The 21,684-nt window shown below is 41.6% G+C and overlaps 1 protein-coding gene across 19 annotated transcripts in view; it reads left to right on the top strand.

Moving 5' to 3' along the window:
• PTPRK (protein tyrosine phosphatase receptor type K) overlaps positions 1-21,684 on the top strand; it is a 402,371-nt gene that overhangs the window by 257,499 nt on the left and 123,188 nt on the right. For all 19 annotated transcript variants that reach the window (XM_077289403.1, XM_077289389.1, XM_077289390.1 and 16 more), the window contains exon 8: positions 18,877-19,179. In XM_077289403.1, coding sequence (XP_077145518.1) covers positions 18,877-19,179 — 303 coding nt within the window. The remainder of the gene's footprint in view (positions 1-18,876; positions 19,180-21,684) is intronic.

A 21,684-nucleotide genomic window follows, 5' to 3' on the forward strand; every position in this document is an offset into this window, starting at 1 on the left:
TATTAATATTTCATAATTGAACTTTCATATGAATTTTATAAATGTTACTCAAATATATATGTTCTATCAAACTATGAACAACAGTGATAAGCAGTTCTGCTGGAGATAGAGACATTTCTTACTTCTTGTGTGTCACTGTTCTCCACTGCCCTTATCTAATCTTATACTTTGTTAACCTCATGCTGCCCCAACCCCCCCTACTTACAATGTATGAAACTGAAAGTGAAAATGTGTTGCAAATTCTTAGTAGTAAAGCTCCTCCTCTAGACTAGATGTTTACTAGGTGTGCGTCTTCCAAGCATCTCACAGCTGCTACTCAGAAGAGGAAGACTGTAAGAAGTATTATCCTTTCAACAAACTTTGCATCAGTTAACTGTGAGTACATGAGGAATAACAGTATTACTGACCACTATATCAGTTGTACGACCTGGCAATAATTTTGTACAATTGTTTTTAGGAAAAACAATTGTCATTTGGATTGTGAATGCAGAATTAAAAACCTGAGAATGTCAAAGAAGCGTCACATTAAATCAGCTGTATTTGAACATTTCACCATCACTCAAGATAGAAAACATTATGTCTGTCAGTGTATGACAAATGATCCAGACGAAAACAAATGCTGTGAAGCCAAGATCAGTGCATATTCAGGCAAAGATAAAAATGCTTCTACCAGAGCTTCTAATCTAAAGAGACATTTACAGCGCTTTCATCCAGAAGTACTGAAAGCAGTGGATGAGAAAGACTGCATCCAAACCAATGAACCAGTGCCCAGCTCTTCCAGCCAAACAAAGGAGCAGAGAACTTTGCAGCCATCAGTTGCAAGATATTTTGTCAGTGACAAAGTTACTGTGACAATGACAGTAGATACATTTAAAAAACATCATAGAGCTTGTTGTAAAGGATAGTGTGCCTATTTCATTATTTTCACAACCAGCTTTTATGTGTCTGAATGGGGAAATGGCCCGCAAGCTTGGTGTTTCTCTGGAGAGAGAGAGAGTATTAGAAAATTAGTAATCGAAGAAGCTTTTAAACAAAAGGAAGAACTTAAAAAAAACTCTCAAGGGACGCTTTCTGTTTCTTAAAATGGATGCCTGCACACGTCAGAGTGAACTATTTTGCCATCAATGTCCGATTTGTTTGTGACAAAAATTAAATAGTTACCAAGACATTGGCAGTAAAAGACACCAAAGCTCATCACACCAGTGAGTTTCTCCAGGTTTTTGTGGAAAAGGTTCTGCAAGACTATGAACATAAAAAAGAGCAAGTTCTTTCTGTCGTAACTGATAATGCTTCAAATATGATAAGTACTATTAAGCTAATGAATGAGAGTAATGATGTTGACCAGGAGCCAGAAGAACATTCTGGGTCCACAGACACAGAAATGTTTGAAATAGAGGAACACCGTATTGTAACTGAGGAGCAAACTGAAGTTGCTTCAGATGAACAGCAACATGATAGTTTAGATGATCTTGTTGAAACTGTGTCAATATGTTCTTTCATTCATCACATGCGCTGTGTTGTGCATACGCTACAGCTGGCCATAAGAGACAGTCTGCAAGAAGGACATGCTGCTGCACTGATTGGCAAGGTGAGAAAATTGGCTACTGTTGCCAGAACCCCTAAAGTTGACTCAATTTTGAAGAGACGTGCTGGAAAAGGGGCGATTATTGATCAAGCCACACGATGGGGCAGTACTTAATGATTCAGCGCTTGGTTGAACTGAAAACCTTTCTTGTAGACATGGCTAACCCTCAACTGACGCTAAATGAAAGTCAGTGGAATCAGGTGACTGAGCTGGAAATATTGCTAGAGCACCCATTTACAGTGACTAAAAAATTACAAGCAGAGGACTTAACTCCAGGTATTTTCTAAAGGAGTGGAAGAACCTGATGTTTCGCCTGTCCCAAAGAGGAGGGTTAATTGCAAGTGGCATTGCTACATCAATGAAACGGAGAGAGGAGCTACTATTACAAAATAACATTCTTTTGGCAGCTGTTTATGTAGACCCAATGCATCGGATTCTTCTAGATGATCAACAGCTAACTAAAGGAAAAGAAGCTCTGTTTGAAATAGCAGTAAGGATGAAAGGGTTGCAGAACAGTCAGGAGGAACAAGAAGAATTTGGTCGTCCTGCCACATCTTCACCCTCATCAACTGATGAAGAATTTAATTTCGAAAAATATTTGGATCACAAGGACCGTGCAAAGCGTTCCCACATAGAAGAAGAGTCATCCCCATCAAAGAACACAGCCAGTACACTTCAGCAGAATTTTTCATGTGTACTAAAAGAAATTGAGAAATTTGACCGGTCATCAAAAATAACAGTGCAACAAGCGATTCCTCTGTATCCTGACATTGTCAGAGATGTTGCCCGAGTGGTTACTGCTTTGCCACCAACCCAAGTTAGTGTAGAGAGGTTGTTCTCTGCTCTCAAAATAATTAGATCAGATTTGAGGGCATCCATGAAGGAGGATCTGACAGAGGCAATACTTTTCTTTTTCTGAGGACAAATTTATAGATTTCTTCTTATTAAATGCATAACAGTGTTTATTGCATATTTACTTACAAGAGTTTAGAAAAGTTTATAAAAGTTATTTGCTATATTCTAATTGTATTCTAATAAATATAGTTTTTGCTCTAAGTGGTCTGATTACTTATATGATGGTGAGAAACTGAATAAACATGATATTAATATTTTACAACAGTAAATTTATTGTTACGAATTGGCCATTTATGAAGGAGTCGGAACCTGATAAAATCCAGGAGTCGGAGTCGCAACTGTGGCTTACCGACTCCACAGCCCTGCTGTACACTCTAGCAAGTTGATTGAATGACATTCTGTCTTGTGGCATATGTGTGCGTATAGCGTGTTGGGGGAGCAATTACAGCCTCGCTCGTTGGGTAGCATTTCTTGAGGTTATGAGTTTGCTCTAAAGAGGGTAGTATTGGTTATTTTATTGTTTTATCATGTTTTTGGTCTTTTGGAGCAAAACCTTATCTTCACTACACAACTGTTTAAATGAAAGTGATGTGTCAATATGTAGAATTCCAGCTCATCAATGCTTAATACATTTTGTTAACGAGATAGTCTGGCTCCACTCCCTGCCTCATTGGGAGCTGAATTGGGTCGGTGATGTTACATCTACAGTTATCTGCCAGTTCACTCACTTGAACGACATGTATTCCACACCAGTCCTATTCATTAGAATTGGACATTCGCACAATACCCGCCATTTATGAACACAAACCAGCAGATACTTGCAGCTTTACCATCATTGGCCTCCCTCACTCCCTGATGCAGAAGTGAGCAGTCAAATTACCCCTTTAAGGTTTTTTTTGCCTCATAATATAAATTTTATTTATGTCACGTTATTTTGAGAATTCAGGATTGTAGAGCCTTAACCTCAATGTTAAAGGACTCTGTCAGCAGGTTTTTGCTATGCAATCTAATACCAACATAATACCAAGACAGACAGCATAATTTCAGCAATGGATCACTTACAGGACTGCTTGGTGAAGTTTTGAGAGTATTCCTGTTTTGTCTGACACAGATGTAGCAGAGGGAAGTCTAATGAGCTGTGACTGGCTGTGTACACAGGAGTACATTGTCAGCAAGCTGCCACTCAGTGGTGAAGGTGGGGTTACACAGATTGGCCTGATTTGCCTGCAGAGACATAGCTCTGCAGTGATAATCTCCTGCTGATAAGCCACTGATTGTATTGAAACTACAGCACACAAATTAATAGGCACATCCCTGGAATCAGGCTCTCTTGTCCTGCGTTATGCTGCTCTCAGGTTAACCCCTTCATGACCTTGGGATTTTCTGTTTTTCCGTGTTCGTTTTTCGCTCCCCTCCTTCCTAGAGCCATAACTTTTTTTATTTCTCCGTCCATATGGCCATGTGAGGGCTTATTTTTTGTGGGACGAGTTGTATTTTTGAATGACATCATTGGTTTTAGCATGTCGTGTACTAGAAAATGGGAAAAAAATCCCAAGTGCTGCGAAATGGCAAAAAAAATGCAGTCCCACACTTGTTTTCTGTTTGGCTTTTTTGCTAGGTTAACTAAATGCTAAAACTGACCTGCCATTATGATTCTCCAGGTCATTACGAGTTCATAGACACCTAACATGACTAGGTTATTTTTTATCTAAGTGGTGAAAAAAAATTCCAAACTTTGCTAAAAAAAAAAAAAAAAAAAAATTGCGCCATTTTCCGATACCCGTAGCGTCTCCATTTTTCATGATCTGGGGTCGGTTGAGGGCTTATTTTTTGCGTGCTGAGCTGGCGTTTTTAATGATAGTATTTTTGTGCAGATACGTTCTTTTGATCGCCTGTTATTGCATTTTAATGCAATGTCGCGGCGACCAAAAAATCTAATTCTGGCGTTTCAAATTTTTTCTCGCTACGCTGTTTAGCGATCAGGTTAATCCTTTTTTTTATTGATAGATCGGGTGATTCTGAACGCGGCGATACCAAATGTGTAGGTTTGATTTTTTTTTTTTTTATTGATTTATTTTGAATGGGGTGAAAGGGGGGTGATTTAAACTTTTATATTTTTCACATTTTTTTTTACATTTTTTTTTACTTTTGCCATGCTTCAATAGCCTCCATAGGAGGCTAGAAGCTGGCACAACGCCATCGGCTCTGCTACATAGCAGCGATCATCAGATCGCTGCTATGTAGCTGAAATGCAGGTGTGCTATGAGCGCCGACCACAGGGTGGCGCTCACAGCTACCGAGGATCAGTAACCATAGAGGTCTCAAGGACCTCTATGGTTACTTATACAGAAGCATCGCTGACCCCCGATCATGTGACGGGGGTCGGCGATGCGCTCATTTCCAGCCGGAAGCGCCGGTTAAGTGCCGCTGTCTGCGTTTGACAGCGGCATTTAACTAGTTAATAGCGGCGGGTGAATCGCGATTTCACCCGCCGCTATTGCGGGCACATGTCAGCTGTTCAAAACAGCTGACATGTCCCGGCTTTGATGCGGGCTCACCGCCGGAGCCCTGCATTAAAGAGGGGTATCTGACCTCGGACGTACTATCCCGTCCGAGGTCAGAAAGGGGTTAAGTAACCCAGCACAAAAAATGAGTATTAGTTAACACTTAACTTTTAATGTCAACCCAATAAAAAATTCCCACATTTTGATCACAATTCATAAAAATGTTTTCCAAACAGACCATTAAAACACATTCCACACAGATCACACATAAAATATGCAAAGTGCCAGACCCACAGTTATCGCTGCTAATAAAAATGAATTCAAGTCCCTTATAGTAATGGGAGCTTGATAATATGAAACGGACAGTGGTCAAATTTCAATAATGAGTCAAATATTTAATTGCGCCAGTCAATATATTGTGCTAGTCTATTTGTCTCAAATAAAACAAGCTACCACCGCAATGGTGACTCGCAGAAGAAAAGTTCAAGTGAAGGGCCTTGCACATCAATATGTGTAGCATGAATCCATTCACTCCAAGGGCAGGAGAATGAGGCTCGGCTTAGGAGTCCCTCTTCAGGTTCTTCAGGGGAGAGCATTGCACGTATCTTAATACTCCAAAGGGCTCCGGTACCAACTCACTGTAGTGGACTAAATCTGGTATATAGTACAAAGATTTAGTCCTTTAGAGTATTAGATACATGCAATTCTCTACCTTGAAGAGCCCGAAGGGCAGGAACGCATCCGGATGCACGTATGGCAGATGTAGGGCAATGTCTACATAGGAATTGTTGTGGACTATCCAATTCTTATGAATTGGGATCAAAATGTGTGATTTTTTTTCTTTTATTGCTTTAACCTTAAAAATTAAGTTTTAACTCATTTTTTTGTCCTGGGTTATTGTGAACCAATAAGGAGTAGGTTGACAACGTTGAGCTAGGACGATCTACGTAGGACACAGTCGTTTTGCTAACTCTCGGATTAAATAGGAATAACCTGCTGACAGATTCCCTTTGAAATGGAAAAGTAATTTCAATTTCCTTTGCCTAAATTAATACAGGTGCTTATAGGAAACTTTGCAAGGTATGTTATCAGAGAAATCAGCCTCCTTTTCCTCATATCAGGCACTTTTTACCATGCACTGTTTTCTGAACTCCTCATCCAATGTGAAAAAGCAGAGGAGACGGACAGAGAGCCATTGTGCATAGCTCTATAACAAATGCTTCAGCTCACATCAGAGCTTGATTCAGATCAAGACAGCTCAGCTCTGCTGTATAATGTCCTTCATGTTGCTGCAAAAATTGAAGACCAGGCATCCCCCCTCTGTGCTGTCTATAGGAGAAATCACTAGAGCTAGTCTCCTGACCCCAATAAACAAGGTATTACAAGTTACAAATAGAGCATGGAGAGGGAAAACCTGGTGGGAATGTAGAATATAAGTTACTTAATGGCCAGAGGTGGTGGTATTCCTCATGTAGAGGGAAAAACTGGTGAGAGTGCAGAATATGTCACTTAAAGGGAATCTGTCACCCCAAAAATCGTATATGAGCATCAGGGGCTTATCTACAGCATTCTGTATTGCTGTAGATAAGCCCCTGATGTAACCTGAAAGGTAAGAAAAACAGGTTATATTATACTCACCCGGGGAAGGTCCCGGTTCGTTTCGGGTCCGATGTGCGTTGCGGTCTGGGTCCAGCGCCTCCCATCTTCATACGATGAAGTCCTCTTCTTGCCTTCCTGCCGCGGCTCCGGCGTACTTTGTCTGCCCTGTTGAGGGCTGAGCAAAGTACTGCAGTGCGCAGGTGCTGGGCGTCTCTGACCTTTCCCGGCACCTGCGCACTCCAGTACTCTGCCCTCAACAGGGCAGACAAAGTACGCCTGCATCGGAGCCGCGCCGGAAAGACAAGAAGAGGACATCATTGTATGAAGATGGGAGGCGCCGGACCCGAACCACCGGACCGCAGCGGGACCGCCCCTGGGTGAGTATAATATAACCTGTTTTTCTTACCTTTCAGGTTACATCGGGGGCTTATCTACATTATTACAGAATGCTGTAGATAAGCCCCTGATGCTGGTGGCCTTAGCTCATATACGATTTTTGGGGTGACAGATTCCCTTTAATGGCTAGAGGTGGTGGTATTCCTCATGTACTCACAGAACAGCTTATTCTGAATAGTTATTTGAAAGCAGTTGCATTTTAAGGTCCAATAAATGTTACAATCCCTGTCATTGAACCTTTTATACCATGAATCTATTTGTAATGGTATTTTTAAGTACATTATATTATCACCAACCTTTTGACTGTGCAGAGAGCTTAATTCTTTAATTAAAGAGTGAAGAGCCCCGCACCTTGCCACCCTGCCTGACATTACTATTACGTCGGTGGGATCAATTGGTACCGTCTCCTCACTTACAGCAGCGTGACGTTCTGCACCCCCTGGGGACATGTAAGATCAGCTTGGCAAAGTTTTACACAGACATTCCCCTGTCCACACGAGCACAGGAAGGTACCTGGAGTGAGAGGATGTGGCCCACACAGTTGCTGATGTGTCACCACATTCACTCACAACCCTGAAAAGCCCTTCTCACTGGCACCAGTGAAACAGAACCTTATCAGCCCGGTAGGACTGCCACCAGTTTCTCATTAGATATAGGCCCGGGATTATGTCAGGTCACAAACCAGTCCTGGTAGCATGGAAAGTTAAAGCCGAGAACATAGACATGTGGATTCATGGATCGAGATAAAAGAGCAGCCCAAAGTTAAAATATATATTTAATCACCTTAAAGGCACACTAGACAATACACAATATACATAAGTTATTCATAGGTAATGTTAGTTATGCAAATACTGGTGATAGTGCAAAAGTTATAAGCAGATGCATCATGTCAATTACCTGTTTAATGTTCGACCATGTGTGCTGGGAATTATGGGGCTGCCAGCTGATTCAGTTCCTTCCAGCATGTTACACAAAGTGGCCCTCCCCTTTAGAAGTCAACAGCAAGCATGACAGAGTAAGAGAGTACATCGCCTTGCACAAGCATTTATCCCTTTGGTTGGTCACAGCCTTTTTGCTCCCAGAAGGGACCTTATCCTCCTTACATGGGTGTTTGAAGCTAAAACTCCCAAATCCTTTGAAGGATCATGACTTCACAACGAAAGGTCACAGGGTGGTGGTTCTGGAATCATTGAATTTGGCCTGGCCCCCATTACACTTGGAGACCAAACACTGCTTCACTACCTGGCTTCTACAAGTCGTTCTATAAACTTTGCACCTTGAGGCTAGAACGAATTGAGACCCTGCAAGGTGTTTGGTCGTTCTAGAGATATCGAAAATGTAACCTGTCTGTGGATAGGATGTACGATAACTCCATATTCATCTTAAATCTGTTTATGAAATACCTCCCTGACTGGATAAAGCAGTTATAGTGTGAGCTCCACAGGAGACCATCTTGTATAAGCTTGGATACTAGCAGGTGTGACTGGACCACCTGCTGAGCCAGCTGTCTTGTTCAGCTACACATTCTGAATGATGATCGTAAGCTGCCATTAAATCTCCCCATTCTTATACTGGGTTCTATAGTTTTGCAAATGTAAACTGTTTCACAGTGGCTCGTTTTTAAGACGTCTGATGTACATAGCAAGTAATAATTTTGCCTGTTCTAGTTAAGTATTCTCCCAATACTGTGACAGTTTTCAATTCTAATACCTACGGTCACGGCCGCTGACTTCAGTTGTGTAATAATTTAATTATGTTAGATTGGGAAAGTTATTCTTGCATGAGTGATGATGCCACTGGGGAATCAAAGAGATTGATGGCAGCCTCGGGAGTCTATCTTGTTCGACTGGTGTTTTCCAGCTGAGTGGAAATCCGTTGCATCAACTAATTGAGCTTTAGTGACAAAAATAGAGTTATGAAGTCAGTTGAGTAGTAAAGACTTTCTATGAAATTCTTGCATCATGAGACATTTGCTGATTAAAAATTGCACAACCTGAAACCTTCAACATTGGACCAGACCCTGCTACTCTTACTATTTAGGATTTCAAGTGGTAGCAGAAGAATAATGGTTCCATTCATGATGTCCTTCTAGAGCGAGAAATGGGTCTCTACTTTCACTATACGTTTGTTCCTGTTCATATATCGCTTATTAGGTTTCAAGAGGGATGTCTTTTTATGACATGAGACAGAATACAGAGTGGATAAAAAAAATGAAAATCCAATATAAAACAACAATTTTAGATCAAGATTGTCTTTTGAAAGATGGTTTGTTGGCGAAATGTTACCATATCACCTAAAACATTGTTTCTTGTCTAACATACAGTGCCTTGCAAAAGTATTCGGCTCCCTGGAACTTTTCAACCTTTTCCCACATATCATGCTTTAAACATAAAAATACCAAATGTAAATTTTTGGTGAAGAATAAACAAGAAGTGGAACACAATTGTGAAGTTGAACAAAATATATTGGTTATTTTAAATTTTTGTGGAAATTCAAAAACTGAAAAGTGGGGCGGGCAATATTATTTGGCCCCTTTAACTTAATACTTTGTTGCGCCACCTTTTGCTGCGATTACAGATACAAATTGCTTGGGGTATGTCTCTATCAGTTTTGTACATCGAGAGACTGAAATTCTTGCCCATTCTTCCTTTGCACACAGCTCGAGCTCAGTGAGGTTTGATGGAGATCGTTTGTGAACAGCAGTTTTCAGCTCTTTCCACAGATTCTCGATTGGATTGAGGTCTGGACTTTGACTTGGCCATTCTAACACCTGGATACGTTTATTTGTGAACCATTCCATTGTAGGTCTTTTGCAGGCTCCCACAGGTTTTCTTCAAGAATGGTCCTGTGTTTGGCTCCATCCATCTTCCCATCACTTTTAACCATCTTCCCTGTCCCTGCTGAAGAAAAGCAGGCCCAAACCATGATGCTGCCACCACCATGTTTTACAGTGGGGATGGTGTGTTCAGGGTGATGAGCTGTGTTGCCTTTACGCCAAACATATCATTTGGCATTGTTGCAAAAAATTTCGGTTTTGGTTTCATCTGACCAGAGCACCATCTTCCACATGTTTGGTGTCTCCCTGGTGGCTTGTTGCAAACTTTGAACAACACTTTTTATGGATATCTTTGGGTAATAGCTTTCTTCTTGCCACTCTTCCCTAAAGATTTGAGCCTTGTACGACTGATTGTTGTCCTATGGACAGACTGTCCCACCTCAGCTGTAGATCTCGGCAGTTCATCCAGAATGATCATGGGCCTCTTGCTGCATCTCTAATCCGTCTTCTCCCTATTTGAGATGAAAGTTTAGAGGGACGGCCGGGTCTTAGTAGATTTGCTGTGGTATGATAGTCCTTCCATTTCAATATGATCGCTTGCACAGTGCTCCTTGGGATGTTTAAACTTTTGGAAATCATTTTGTATCCGGCTTTAAACTTCTCCACAACAGTACCACGGACCTGCCTGTTGTGTTCCTTGGTCTTCATGATGCTCTCTGTGCTTCAAACAGAACTCTGAGACTATCACATAGCAGGTGCATTTATACAGAGACTTGATTACACACAGGTGGATTATATTTATCATCATTAGGCATTTAGGACAACATTGGATCATTCAGAGATCCAAAATGAACTTCTGGAGTGAGTTTGCTGAAAGTAAAAGGGCCGAATAATATTGCTCTTTTCAGTTTTTTAATTTCCACAAAAATTTAAAATAACCAATAAATGTAATTCAATTGTGTTCCACTTGTTGTTGATTCTTCACCAAAAATTTACATTTGGTATCTTTATGTTTGAAGCATGATATGTGGGAAAAGGTAGAAATGTTCCAGGGAGCCAAATTCCTTCGCAAGGTACTGTATTTGCTGCTTCTGGTCATCAACTTTGGCTATATTAGTATGAAACTTTTATAAGATTCTAAAATAAGATCCATATTTTGAGTGGGGCTAAGCTGAAATGCTTGCTACAGTTCATAAAGTGTTGATTCTCTAGAGCATTGGAAAGACCCAGAAATCAAATCTGATTGTTTCTTAAGCCGATAGCCGACTTTAGGGATCGTTACTGTATGTTCAGATATTTGTTTCTGGCTTCACACATGCCGTGAGGCAGATTCACCAGCTTGTTCCCATGTGACTAGACAGGAAGCCTGGCACTTTAAAGGGTTAATCTAATGTTATGAAGTTAAGTAGAATATGTGAAAATGAGCAACTTTGCATTTAATATCTTGTTTCTAGGTTGCTTTTTCCTGATATTATAGTTTTTATGTTTCATTGTGTACAGCTCGTTGCCTACGGTATTGGCCACCAAGAGGGTAACTGAACCTGTGCTGTACAAATATTATATTGTAGCAGAGAGACCATCCAGAATCTCAAGAGCGTGCATTTGGCAACACATTAATGGCTTCTGATCCCTTTCTGATTTTTCTGGCAGTATACTTGTCTCAATAGAATCTGGATCTGCAAATTGTCTCCTTGAGAAAGAGGTCTTGAAACTCTAGCACCACCTATTGGAAGTGGCTATCCTAAAAGTCAATATCGACCCTAAAACGAACCTTGCTTTATGACTAAGGATAAATGCCAAACCAGAATCTCAATTTGAAGATGCATGTTTTGGGATGTTGCCCCCTCATTGCAGATCATGAGATCAGATTTGGCTGAATTAGAGGCCTCTGACAGGTGTCTAAAGTGTAACATTTTCTTTATGGACAGTATCATGCCTGACATTCCAGGGTAAGGAGGCTTATAAGGCTATACAATTCTTCTTTGGGAAAATAAATATTCAAATTGTCTCTTCAGAGAGGAAGTGAACTTGAACTCTAGTGCCACCTATTAAAATTAGGGAAGCCGAATCAGATCTTATGCTTTGCACTGAGGAGCAGCAGCACCCTGAAACACATGTCAACAAATTGAGATTCTGGTTTAGCTTTTATGTGAACTCATGTGGTAAGGCTCATTAAAGGGTCAATATTGACTCTTAGGATTGCTGTTTCCAGTAGGTGGCGCCAAAGTTCAAGACCTCTATCTCTCTGAAGAGACAATTTGCATATTTAATTTCCATAAGAAACATTGCATGGCCTATAAACCTCCTTACCCTGGCATGTCGCTCTCCAATGGAGAAAAGCTACCCCATAGACTTCAATAGAATCAGGAGGAACAGTACTTATTTGTTCAACTACTCTTGTCAGCTGCAGTTAGAACAGTCAGTGCAAGCCTTCGCCGCTGCTCTTTTCCCCTGTCACAAATTGAGCTCAATCTCATACTCCCCGGCTTTAGCTTCAAGGGGACAACTGTCTTATACCCATCTTAATTGCTTGCTGGTCCAAGGCTTCCATTTTATCCTCTTCAGCTGCATGGGGAGAACAGGTTACAGTACAATAACCCCTTCTCCCTGTCGCTTGGTATTAGGATCTTCCCTCACCCTCCACACGCGCACGCATACACACGCATACACACGCATACACACACACACACACACACACACACACACACACACACACACACACACACACACACACACACACACACACACACACCTTTCAGCTAAATAATATATATTCCAATAGTTTCTCAATGTCGTTCCTCTGGCATGGTTGAGGTTCAGTTCACTTTCCCACCTACTAGCTATAGATGTACACTTTACATGTATCAATGCCCCCTTCTTCCATGTTAGATAAATGTATTAAGTAGATGGAACGATGCAGTAAACCACTGTGACCCACCAAGGGTGCACCAGGCACCATATTAGCATATTTGAAGAATGAATACAAAAGCAGCATCCCAGTTGGACACGAACGGTTCGATTTTTATTAGTTCTATGTGCCCTACAACATGCGGTGCCTAATTTGGACAGTCAGTTTGTGCTGACACTCACTTTGACATTCTAGTTTCCTACCATTTCTTTGCCCGTTTTCTGCGGTAATCTCAGCTATAATCGACACTAAATGTCTGCTCAAATCTTCGTGATCCTCGGGACTGCTACTATAACTGAGCAATTAGGTCAATTAGCAGACTGAATCGGCATGCAAGAGGATTCACCACAATTCTGGGGATATTGATGCTTTTCTAGTAAGATATGTTGGCTAATTTACTACTTAAAAAAAAAAAAATGAAAAGCGACAGCTTCATGGTCTTGTCATCACAGCCCCATGCATCTGCTCCCAGCACTATTAAAATGGATCATGCTATTAATTAACATTTCCGCTATAATGTTGTTGAATCTTAAACATTGATTAAGAACCCACAGGGAACATCTCTGAACGGCAGGGAATGAGACAAAACAACAGTGGTGTTCCCCCTTCAGGGGGGCATCTTGTCGGACTGCAGCTGTCTTTTATTGGCCCTCACCTGCTGTAAGCTTTGTGCTTTTTCTCTACATGATAGAAAATTTAAAGTACATTTACTTTTATTGTGCCTAGCGTGTGTATAGGGGTGTAAAGTAGTTAAAGATTTTCAATGATTATACCGCAGCCTAGTTGTATTAAACTGCTAAAGCATATCCGCGCAGATCAAATCTATATTAGTACTGTGGAAACAGTGAAATAAGTCAAATTACAAAAAGAAAATTTTAGATTTTTCAAATAGTGCCCTACTTAGACTATATTTGGTATTGAAATGGGATAAGGCTAGTTTGCAATTTCAGACCAGCTTCAAAGGAGTGTCCTCAAGTTTAAAAGTTTTCCATTGATCCACGGGATATGGATAACTTTCCAATCACTGTGGATCGGAAGAGCCCAATCTGATTGGAGCAGAGATCAATCATGTGCCTTACCGCTCCATTCATTCTTAATTGAAGTGCAGGTTATTTCTGGATTATTGGAAGCCACTGCTGTAAGACCCCCAACAATCGGAAAGTTATACCCTATCTTTTAGATGGGAGATAACTTTAAAACCTGAACACTTTTTTTAAGGAGAAAGTTTGGAAAATTGAATTATTTAAAGCAGTATTCTCAAATAACTAAATTGCTATAGTTTGACAGCACGAAAATAAACAAGATGGCTTTTTCTATGTGCTGTAATTCTCCTGCAATGAGAGCATTTATCTTTCATAGTGTACAGCTGGTTTACATGGATTTTGTCCACTGGTGCTTGCCCGTACCCTAGCCAAGTGTTTGCAGTAGTTAGATTCCTAGAGAATTGTTTACTAACTTGTTGGCTTTCTCCAGTCCATTGATTTCTATACATCAATCTTGACAAGTTGCTGTTTATAAATCTTGCAAAATCACTATACCCCACCATCTTTAGCTTTTAGAGCAGGTCTCCAAGTCAAGGTTTTCTCTCAGTCCAAAGCTGTGTGCTTGTTCAAGTGCCCAGTTATCTCTATGTGCAAATATGTACACTCCAGAACAAGCCACTGATAGAGGACTGTATTACAGCAGACCTTTTGCTGAGCTTTATAATTCTACTAGCTGAAGAGCCCGGCGTTGCCTGGGCATAGTAAATATCTGTGGTTAGTTATAGCGCCTCTCATTTTCCCCATCACATCTTTCATTTTCCCCCTCACATCTCTCATTTTCTCCCTCACACCTCTCATTTTCCCCCTCACTCCTCTTATTTTCCCGCTCACTCCTCTTTCCCCCCTAACACTTGTCATTTCAACCTAACAGCTGTCATTTTCCGATCACTCCACTATTTTCCCTCACTCCTCTCATTTTGCACTCACTCCTTTTCATTTTCACCTCACACCTCTCATTTTCACCTCAGTATATACATGTTTGTCATCTCCCTTATATATAGTACACACCTGTATGTCATCTCCTGTATATAGTATATACCTGTATGTCATCTCCCCTGTATATAGTATATACCTGCTGTGTGTCATCTCCCCTGTATATAGTATATACCTGTATGTCATCTCCTCCTATATATAGTATATACCTGTATGTAATCTCCTCCTGTATATAGTATATACCTGTGTGTCATCTCACCTATATATAGTATATATCTGTGTCATCTCCTCCTGTATATAGTATATACCTGTATGTCATCTCCTCCTATACATAGCATATACCTGTATGTCATCTCCTCCTGTATATACTATATACCTGTAGGTAATCTGCTCCTGTATATAGTATATACCTGTGTCATCTCCTCCTGTATGTAGTATGTACCTGTATGTCATCTCCTCCTCTATATAGTATATACCCGTGTGTCCTCTCTCCTGTATATAGTATATATCTGTGTGTCATCTCCTGTATATAGTATATACCTGTGTGTCATCTCCCCTGTAAATAGTATATACCTGTGTCATCTCCTCCTGTATATAGTATATACAGTGCCTACAAGTAGTATTCAACCCCCTGCAGATTTAGCAGGTTTAATAAGATGAAAATAAGTTAGAGCCTTCAAACTTCAAACAAGAGCAGGATTTATTAACAGATGCATAAATCTTACAAACCAAAAAGTTTTGTTGCTCAGTTAAATTTTTATAAATTTTAAACATAAAAGTGTGGGTCAATTATTATTCAACCCCTAGGTTTAATATTTTGTGGAATAACCTTTGTTTGCAATTACAGCTAATAATCGTCTTTTATAAGACCTGATCAGGCCGGCACAGGTCTCTGGAGTTATCTTGGCCCACTCCTCCATGCAGATCTTCTCCAAGTTATCTAGGTTCTTTGGGTGTCTCATGTGGACTTTAATCTTGAGCTCCTTCCACAAGTTTTCAATTGGGTTAAGGTCAGGAGACTGACTAGGCCACTGCAACACCTTGATTTTTTGCCTCTTGAACCAGGCCTTGGTTTTCTTGGCTGTGTGCTTTGGGTCGTTGTCTTGTTGGAAGATTAAATGACGACCCATCTTAAGATCCTTGATGGAGGAGCGGAGGTTCTTGGCCAAAATCTCCAGGTAGGCCGTGCTATCCATCTTCCCATGGATGCGGACCAGATGGCCAGGCCCCTTGGCTGAGAAACAGCCCCACAGCATGATGCTGCCACCACCATGCTTGACTGTAGGGATGGTATTCTTGGGGTCGTATGCAGTGCCATCCAGTCTCCAAACGTCACGTGTGTGGTTGGCACCAAAGATCTCGATCTTGGTCTCATCAGACCAGAGAACCTTGAACCAGTCAGTCTCAGAGTCCTCCAAGTGATCATGAGCAAATTGTAGATGAGCCTTGACATGACTCTTTGAAAGTAAAGGTACCTTACGGGCTCGTCTGGAACGGAGACCATTGCGGTGGAGTACGTTACTTATGGTATTGACTGAAACCAATGTCCCCACTGCCATGAGATCTTCCCGGAGCTCCTTCCTTGTTGTCCTTGGGTTAGCCTTGACTCTTCGGACAAGCCTGGCCTCGGCACGGGAGGAAACTTTCAAAGGCTGTCCAGGCCGTGGAAGGCTAACAGTAGTTCCATAAGCCTTCCACTTCTGGATGATGCTCCCAACAGTGGAGACAGGTAGGCCCAACTCCTTGGAAAGGGTTTTGTACCCCTTGCCAGCCTTGTGACCCTCCACGATCTTGTCTGTGATGGCATTGGAATGCTCCTTTGTCTTTCCCATGTTGACCATGTTTGAGTGCTGTTCACAAGTTTGGGGAGGGTCTTAAATAGTCAGAAAAGGCTGGAAAAAGAGATAATTAATCCAAACATGTGAAGTTCATTGTTCTTTGTGCCTGAACTACTTCTTAATACTTTAGGGGAACCAAACAGAATTCTGGTGGGTTGAGGGGTTGAATAATAAATGACCCTCTGAAAAAACTTTTCCCAATTTAAAAAAAAAATAAACAAAGAAATAACATTCTTTTTTGCTGCAGTGCATTTCACACTTCCAGGCTGATCTACAGTCCAAATGTCACAATGCCAAGTTAATTCCAAATGTGTAAACCTGCTAAATCTGCAGGGGGTTGAATACTACTTGTAGGCACTGTATCTGTATGTCATCTCCTCCTGTATTAGACCTCGTTCACACGTTATTTGGTCAGTATTTTTACCTCAGTATTTGTAAGCTAAATTGGCAGCCTGATAAATCCCCAGCCAACAATAAGCCCACCCCCTGGCAGTATATATTAGCTCACACATACACATAATAGACAGGTCATGTGACTGACAGCTGCCGGATTCCTATATGGTACATTTGTTGCTCTTGTAGTTTGTCTGCTTATTAATCAGATTTTTATTTTTGAAGGATAATACCAGACTTGTGTGTGTTTTAGGGCGAGTTTCGTGTGTCAAGTTGTGTGTGTTGAGTTGCGTGTGGCGACATGCATGTAGCGACTTTTGTGAGATGAGTTTTGTGTGGCGACATGCGTGTAGCAACTTTTTGTGTGTCGAGTTGCATGTGACAGGATAGTGTAGCAAGTTGTGTGTAGCAACTTTTGCGCATGGCGAGTTTTGCGCGTGGCGAGTTTTATGTGTGGTGCCTTTTGAGTATGTGCAAGTTTTGTGTGAGGCAACTTTTGCATGTGTTGCAACTTTTGTGCATGTGGCAATTTTTCCGCGTGTGCAAGTTTTGCGTGTGGCGAGTTTTCCATGAGGTGAGTTTTGCACGTGTAGCGAGTTTTGCATGTGGAGAGTTTTGCGCGTGGCGAGTTTTGAGCGTCGACTTTTGTGTTTCGACTTTTATGTGGCGAGGTTGGTGTATGTGTGGTGAAATGTGCGCTGAGGGTGGTATATGTGTTCGAGCACGTGGTAGTGTGTGGCGCATTTTGTGTGTGTGTTCATATCCCCGTGGTGGTGTGGTGATTATCCCATGTCGGGGCCCCACCTTAGCAACTGTACAGTATATACTCTTTGGCGCCATCGCTCTCATTCTTTAAGTCCCCCTTGTTCACATCTGGCAGCTGTTAATTTGCCTCCAACACTTTTCCTTTCACTTTTTCCCCATTATGTAGATAGGGGCAAAATTGTTTGGTGAATTGGAACGCGCGGGGTTAAAATTTCACCTCACAACATAGCTTTGACGCTCTCGGGGTCCAGACGTGTGACTGTGCAAAATTTTGTGCCTGTAGCTGCGACGGTTCAGATGCCAATCCCGCACGCACACGCACGCACGCACGCACGCACGCACGCACGCACGCACGCACGCACGCACGCACACACACACACACACACACACACACACACACACACACACACACACACACACATTCAGCTTTATATATTAGACTAATACTACAGTTCTGTTGCTCACCAGAACTGCCACTCAAGGAGGGGCATCTGTCATGCCAGACAGCAGGAAGTAATGAGAGCATGGCTCTTAGTTGCTCAAGAGACACCTTGAGAATACCCCTTTAAATGCATTTTCCTTTATAAACCGAAATGTAATAGTTAATGATGGTCTTTATTTGTGGCTAACTAAAAAAAATGGACCTCAAGAACAATCCTAAAAACCTGATAATTTTTTTTAGTTTCCTTGGCTGTTTCCTATTACTGCCTAAGACATAGTCATCAAAATGAAGAGTATTTAAAGGGAATCAGTAAACAGGTTTTTGCTATTTAATATGAGAGCTGCATAATATACAGAAAGATACTCATTCCAGGAATGTTACTTATTAGGATGGGTGTTGTAGTTTTAATGCAGTCTGTGTTTTATTAGTAGGAAATGATCGCTGCCTGACTAGATCACATGTGCAGACGAGTCAGTCTAATCTGTGTAATCCTGCCCCCACCACTCATTTGCAGCTTTCTTACAGGAACCTGCCAATCGGGTGTGTGCGATTCTAGACACAGCTCAGCATTCATTGCATTGCTATATCTACAACAGAGAAAGCAGGGATTCTATGAAAACTGCACCAAGAAGTCTTGTTAGTGATAGATCACTAATCGGGGTCTTTGCCCTGACGGCATGCTGCTCTCAGATTACATAGGAAAACCTGCTGACATATTCCTTTTAATTAAGAGCTCTTCCATTTCTGGAGGACAGATTAGGCCAGGGTCCTTCTACAATACAAAGTTTAGGCTCTGTATGCATATCCCTATTCAAATGTATGTTGTTTTTTTTTTCTAGAACCAATGCGAACACCTAAAACCTTGAAGATTGCAGAGATTCAGTCCAGACGGATTGCTGTTGATTGGGAGTCTTTGGGCTATAATATTACTCGCTGTCATACCTTCAATGTCACCATTTGCTATCACTACTACAAAGGCCATGGATTTAACAAAGCTGATTGCTTGGATATGGATCCTAAAGCTCCTCAACATGTGGTGGACCACCTTCCTCCTTATACCAATGTTAGCTTAAAAATGATCTTAACTAATCCGGAGGGTCGCAAGGAAAGTGAAGAGACCATTATCCAAACAGATGAAGATGGTAAGTGTATAGTTAGAATACACTGATAAAAGCTGATTATTCTATATTGTGTTAATAGAAGAACTTCAATGTATGTGTAAACCTGATGAACAGTATTTCCAATTCTAGAAAGCCAGATGTCATGTTAATGTGCTAAAGTCCATGCTCTGTGAGACATCACTTGCCTTTTAATAGCAGTGGTTGTGTTTTATCTCCTGAGATGGCAGTCCTTGGGAAAATTCATGCAATGCCTGCTTCACACATAAAAAAATGCTCGCTTTGGTACCCACTCTGCGGGCAGAATAAACTACCTCAATTTATTATTTTAAAGAAATGGTCTAAATGTATGCACCTACGTTTGTACATTATAACTGATTCAAGTCTAACCTTAAAGGGAATCTATCCCCCATATGAGCATTTTGAGCTCTTAATATGGGCATACAGGTTGTAGACAGCTGAAACTAGCCATACCTGTATGCCTCCTGGATGATGGATTGTTCCGTAAAAATAATTTATCGCGTTATGTTAATTAGATCTTCCAACTGTACGGTGCCTGGAAGATAAGACTGCATTCTCTCTCCATTATATCAGATTTCTCCTCCCCTGTCTTCAGTGTTCCTTTGACGTCGGGTGCACTGCCAGAAATGTCTGCGCATCCTAGCGACTTTGCACTGTTCTGTTTTTCTGGGAGCACAGACTTCAATTTTGTTGTACGCAGGCGCCAGAGTGTCACTGTAACTTCCTGTCCCAATGTTCTTCTGCACAAAGAAAAGGTGCACACCCAACTTCCTTTTTACCGCACTGCATAGTGAGGCCTCTTTCACACTTCCGTCTTTCTTTTTCCATCACAATGCGTCGTTTTGTGAAAAAAATGGATCCAGCAAATGTTTTTGCTGGATCCGTTTTTTTCTCATAGACTTGTATTAGCTACTGATTGTGATGGATGGCCTTCCGTTTCATCCGTTGTGCACTGGATACGTCGTAAAATCGTTGTCCGTCAGCTGAGACAACGCACAGAGGAACGTTTTTTGTTCACGTCGGAAAATCTCACAGCGACGGATCCTGCACCGTCCGTCATTGGCTATAATGGAAGCCTATGGATGCAGGATCCATCGCTGTGTGTCAAAAGCAGGAATCAAGCGACAGGTTCCGTCTTTTAAAACTGAGCATGCGTGGAAGAACTTCCAGTCGGAAATGGTCTCTCTCTTTTTGCTATTGATGCTGCCTATGCAGCATCAATAGTAAAAATATATGTTAAAACTAATAAAAAATCTTGATATTCTCACCTTCCGGCATCCCTCGCAGCCTTCCCGATGCTCGCGATGCTACTGTTCCCTGTAATGCATTGCGAGAATGACCTGTCATGACGTAGCAGTCTCGCAAGACCGCTACTTCATCGGGTCATTTCGCAAGGCATTACTGGGAACGGGAGCATCGCGAGCATCAGGAAGGCTGCGAAGGACGCCAGAAGGTGAGAATATCTAGATTTTTAATTTTATTTTTAACATTATATCTTTTTCCTATTGATGCTGCATAGGCAGCATGAATAGTAAAAAGTTGGTCACTCTTGTCAAGCACTGTTTGACAAGTGTGAACAGCCTGACAATCAGTTTTCCAAGCTACAAATCGCTTGGAAAACGCTACGGATCCGTCAAAAAAATGGATGCAGTGCATCCGTTTTTTACAATCTGCACAGGATATATCTTTTCAACATTTTGACGGATTGTATAAAACGGAAGTGTGAAAGAGGCCTAAGCATGTCATTCCCGATTCCCCTGTTTAATGGTCATGCCAAGCAGCTCACACTTAAGGCTACTTTCACACTTGCGTTTTTAACAATCCCTCGTAATCCGTTGTTTTGGGCAAAAAACGGATCCTGCAAATATGCCCGCAGGATCCGTTTTTTGCCGATAGACTTGTATTAACGACGGATCGCAACGGATTGCCACACGTCGCATCCGTCGTGCAACGGATCCGTCGGGTTTTGGCGGACCGTCGGCACGAAAAAACTTTCTAGTGAACATTTTTTTTGTCCATTGCGTCCGCCATTTTCTACCGCGCATGCACTGCCGAAACTCCGCCCCCTCCTCCCCGGACTTCAGAATGGGCAGCCGATGCGTTGAAAAACTGCATCCGCTGCCCACGTCGTGCACAAATTTCACAACGTGCATCGGTACGTCGGCCTGACATATAGCGACGGACCCGTGCCAACGCAAGTGTGAAAGTAGCCTTAGACTTCAAAGGCACACTGTTAAAAGAAGGTAGGAAAAATCTGGTATAATGAAGTGAGGAGGTGGCTTTATCTTCCAGGCAGCATACGTCCCATAGCCTGGAAGATCTAATTAACATAAAGCGATAAAAGATGACTTGCACTGAACAAGGCATCATCAAGGAGGCATTCAGATATGACTTGTTTCAGCAGTCTACAACCTGTGTGCCCATGTTAATAGCTCAAAATGTTCAAATGGGGGGACACATTCACTTTAAGCATTGTGTGAAGTAGAAAGAATTGGGAGATGCTTATAA

Source organism: Ranitomeya variabilis, chromosome 2, assembly GCF_051348905.1.
Source record: "Ranitomeya variabilis isolate aRanVar5 chromosome 2, aRanVar5.hap1, whole genome shotgun sequence".
Classification (NCBI taxonomy): domain Eukaryota; kingdom Metazoa; phylum Chordata; class Amphibia; order Anura; family Dendrobatidae; genus Ranitomeya; species Ranitomeya variabilis.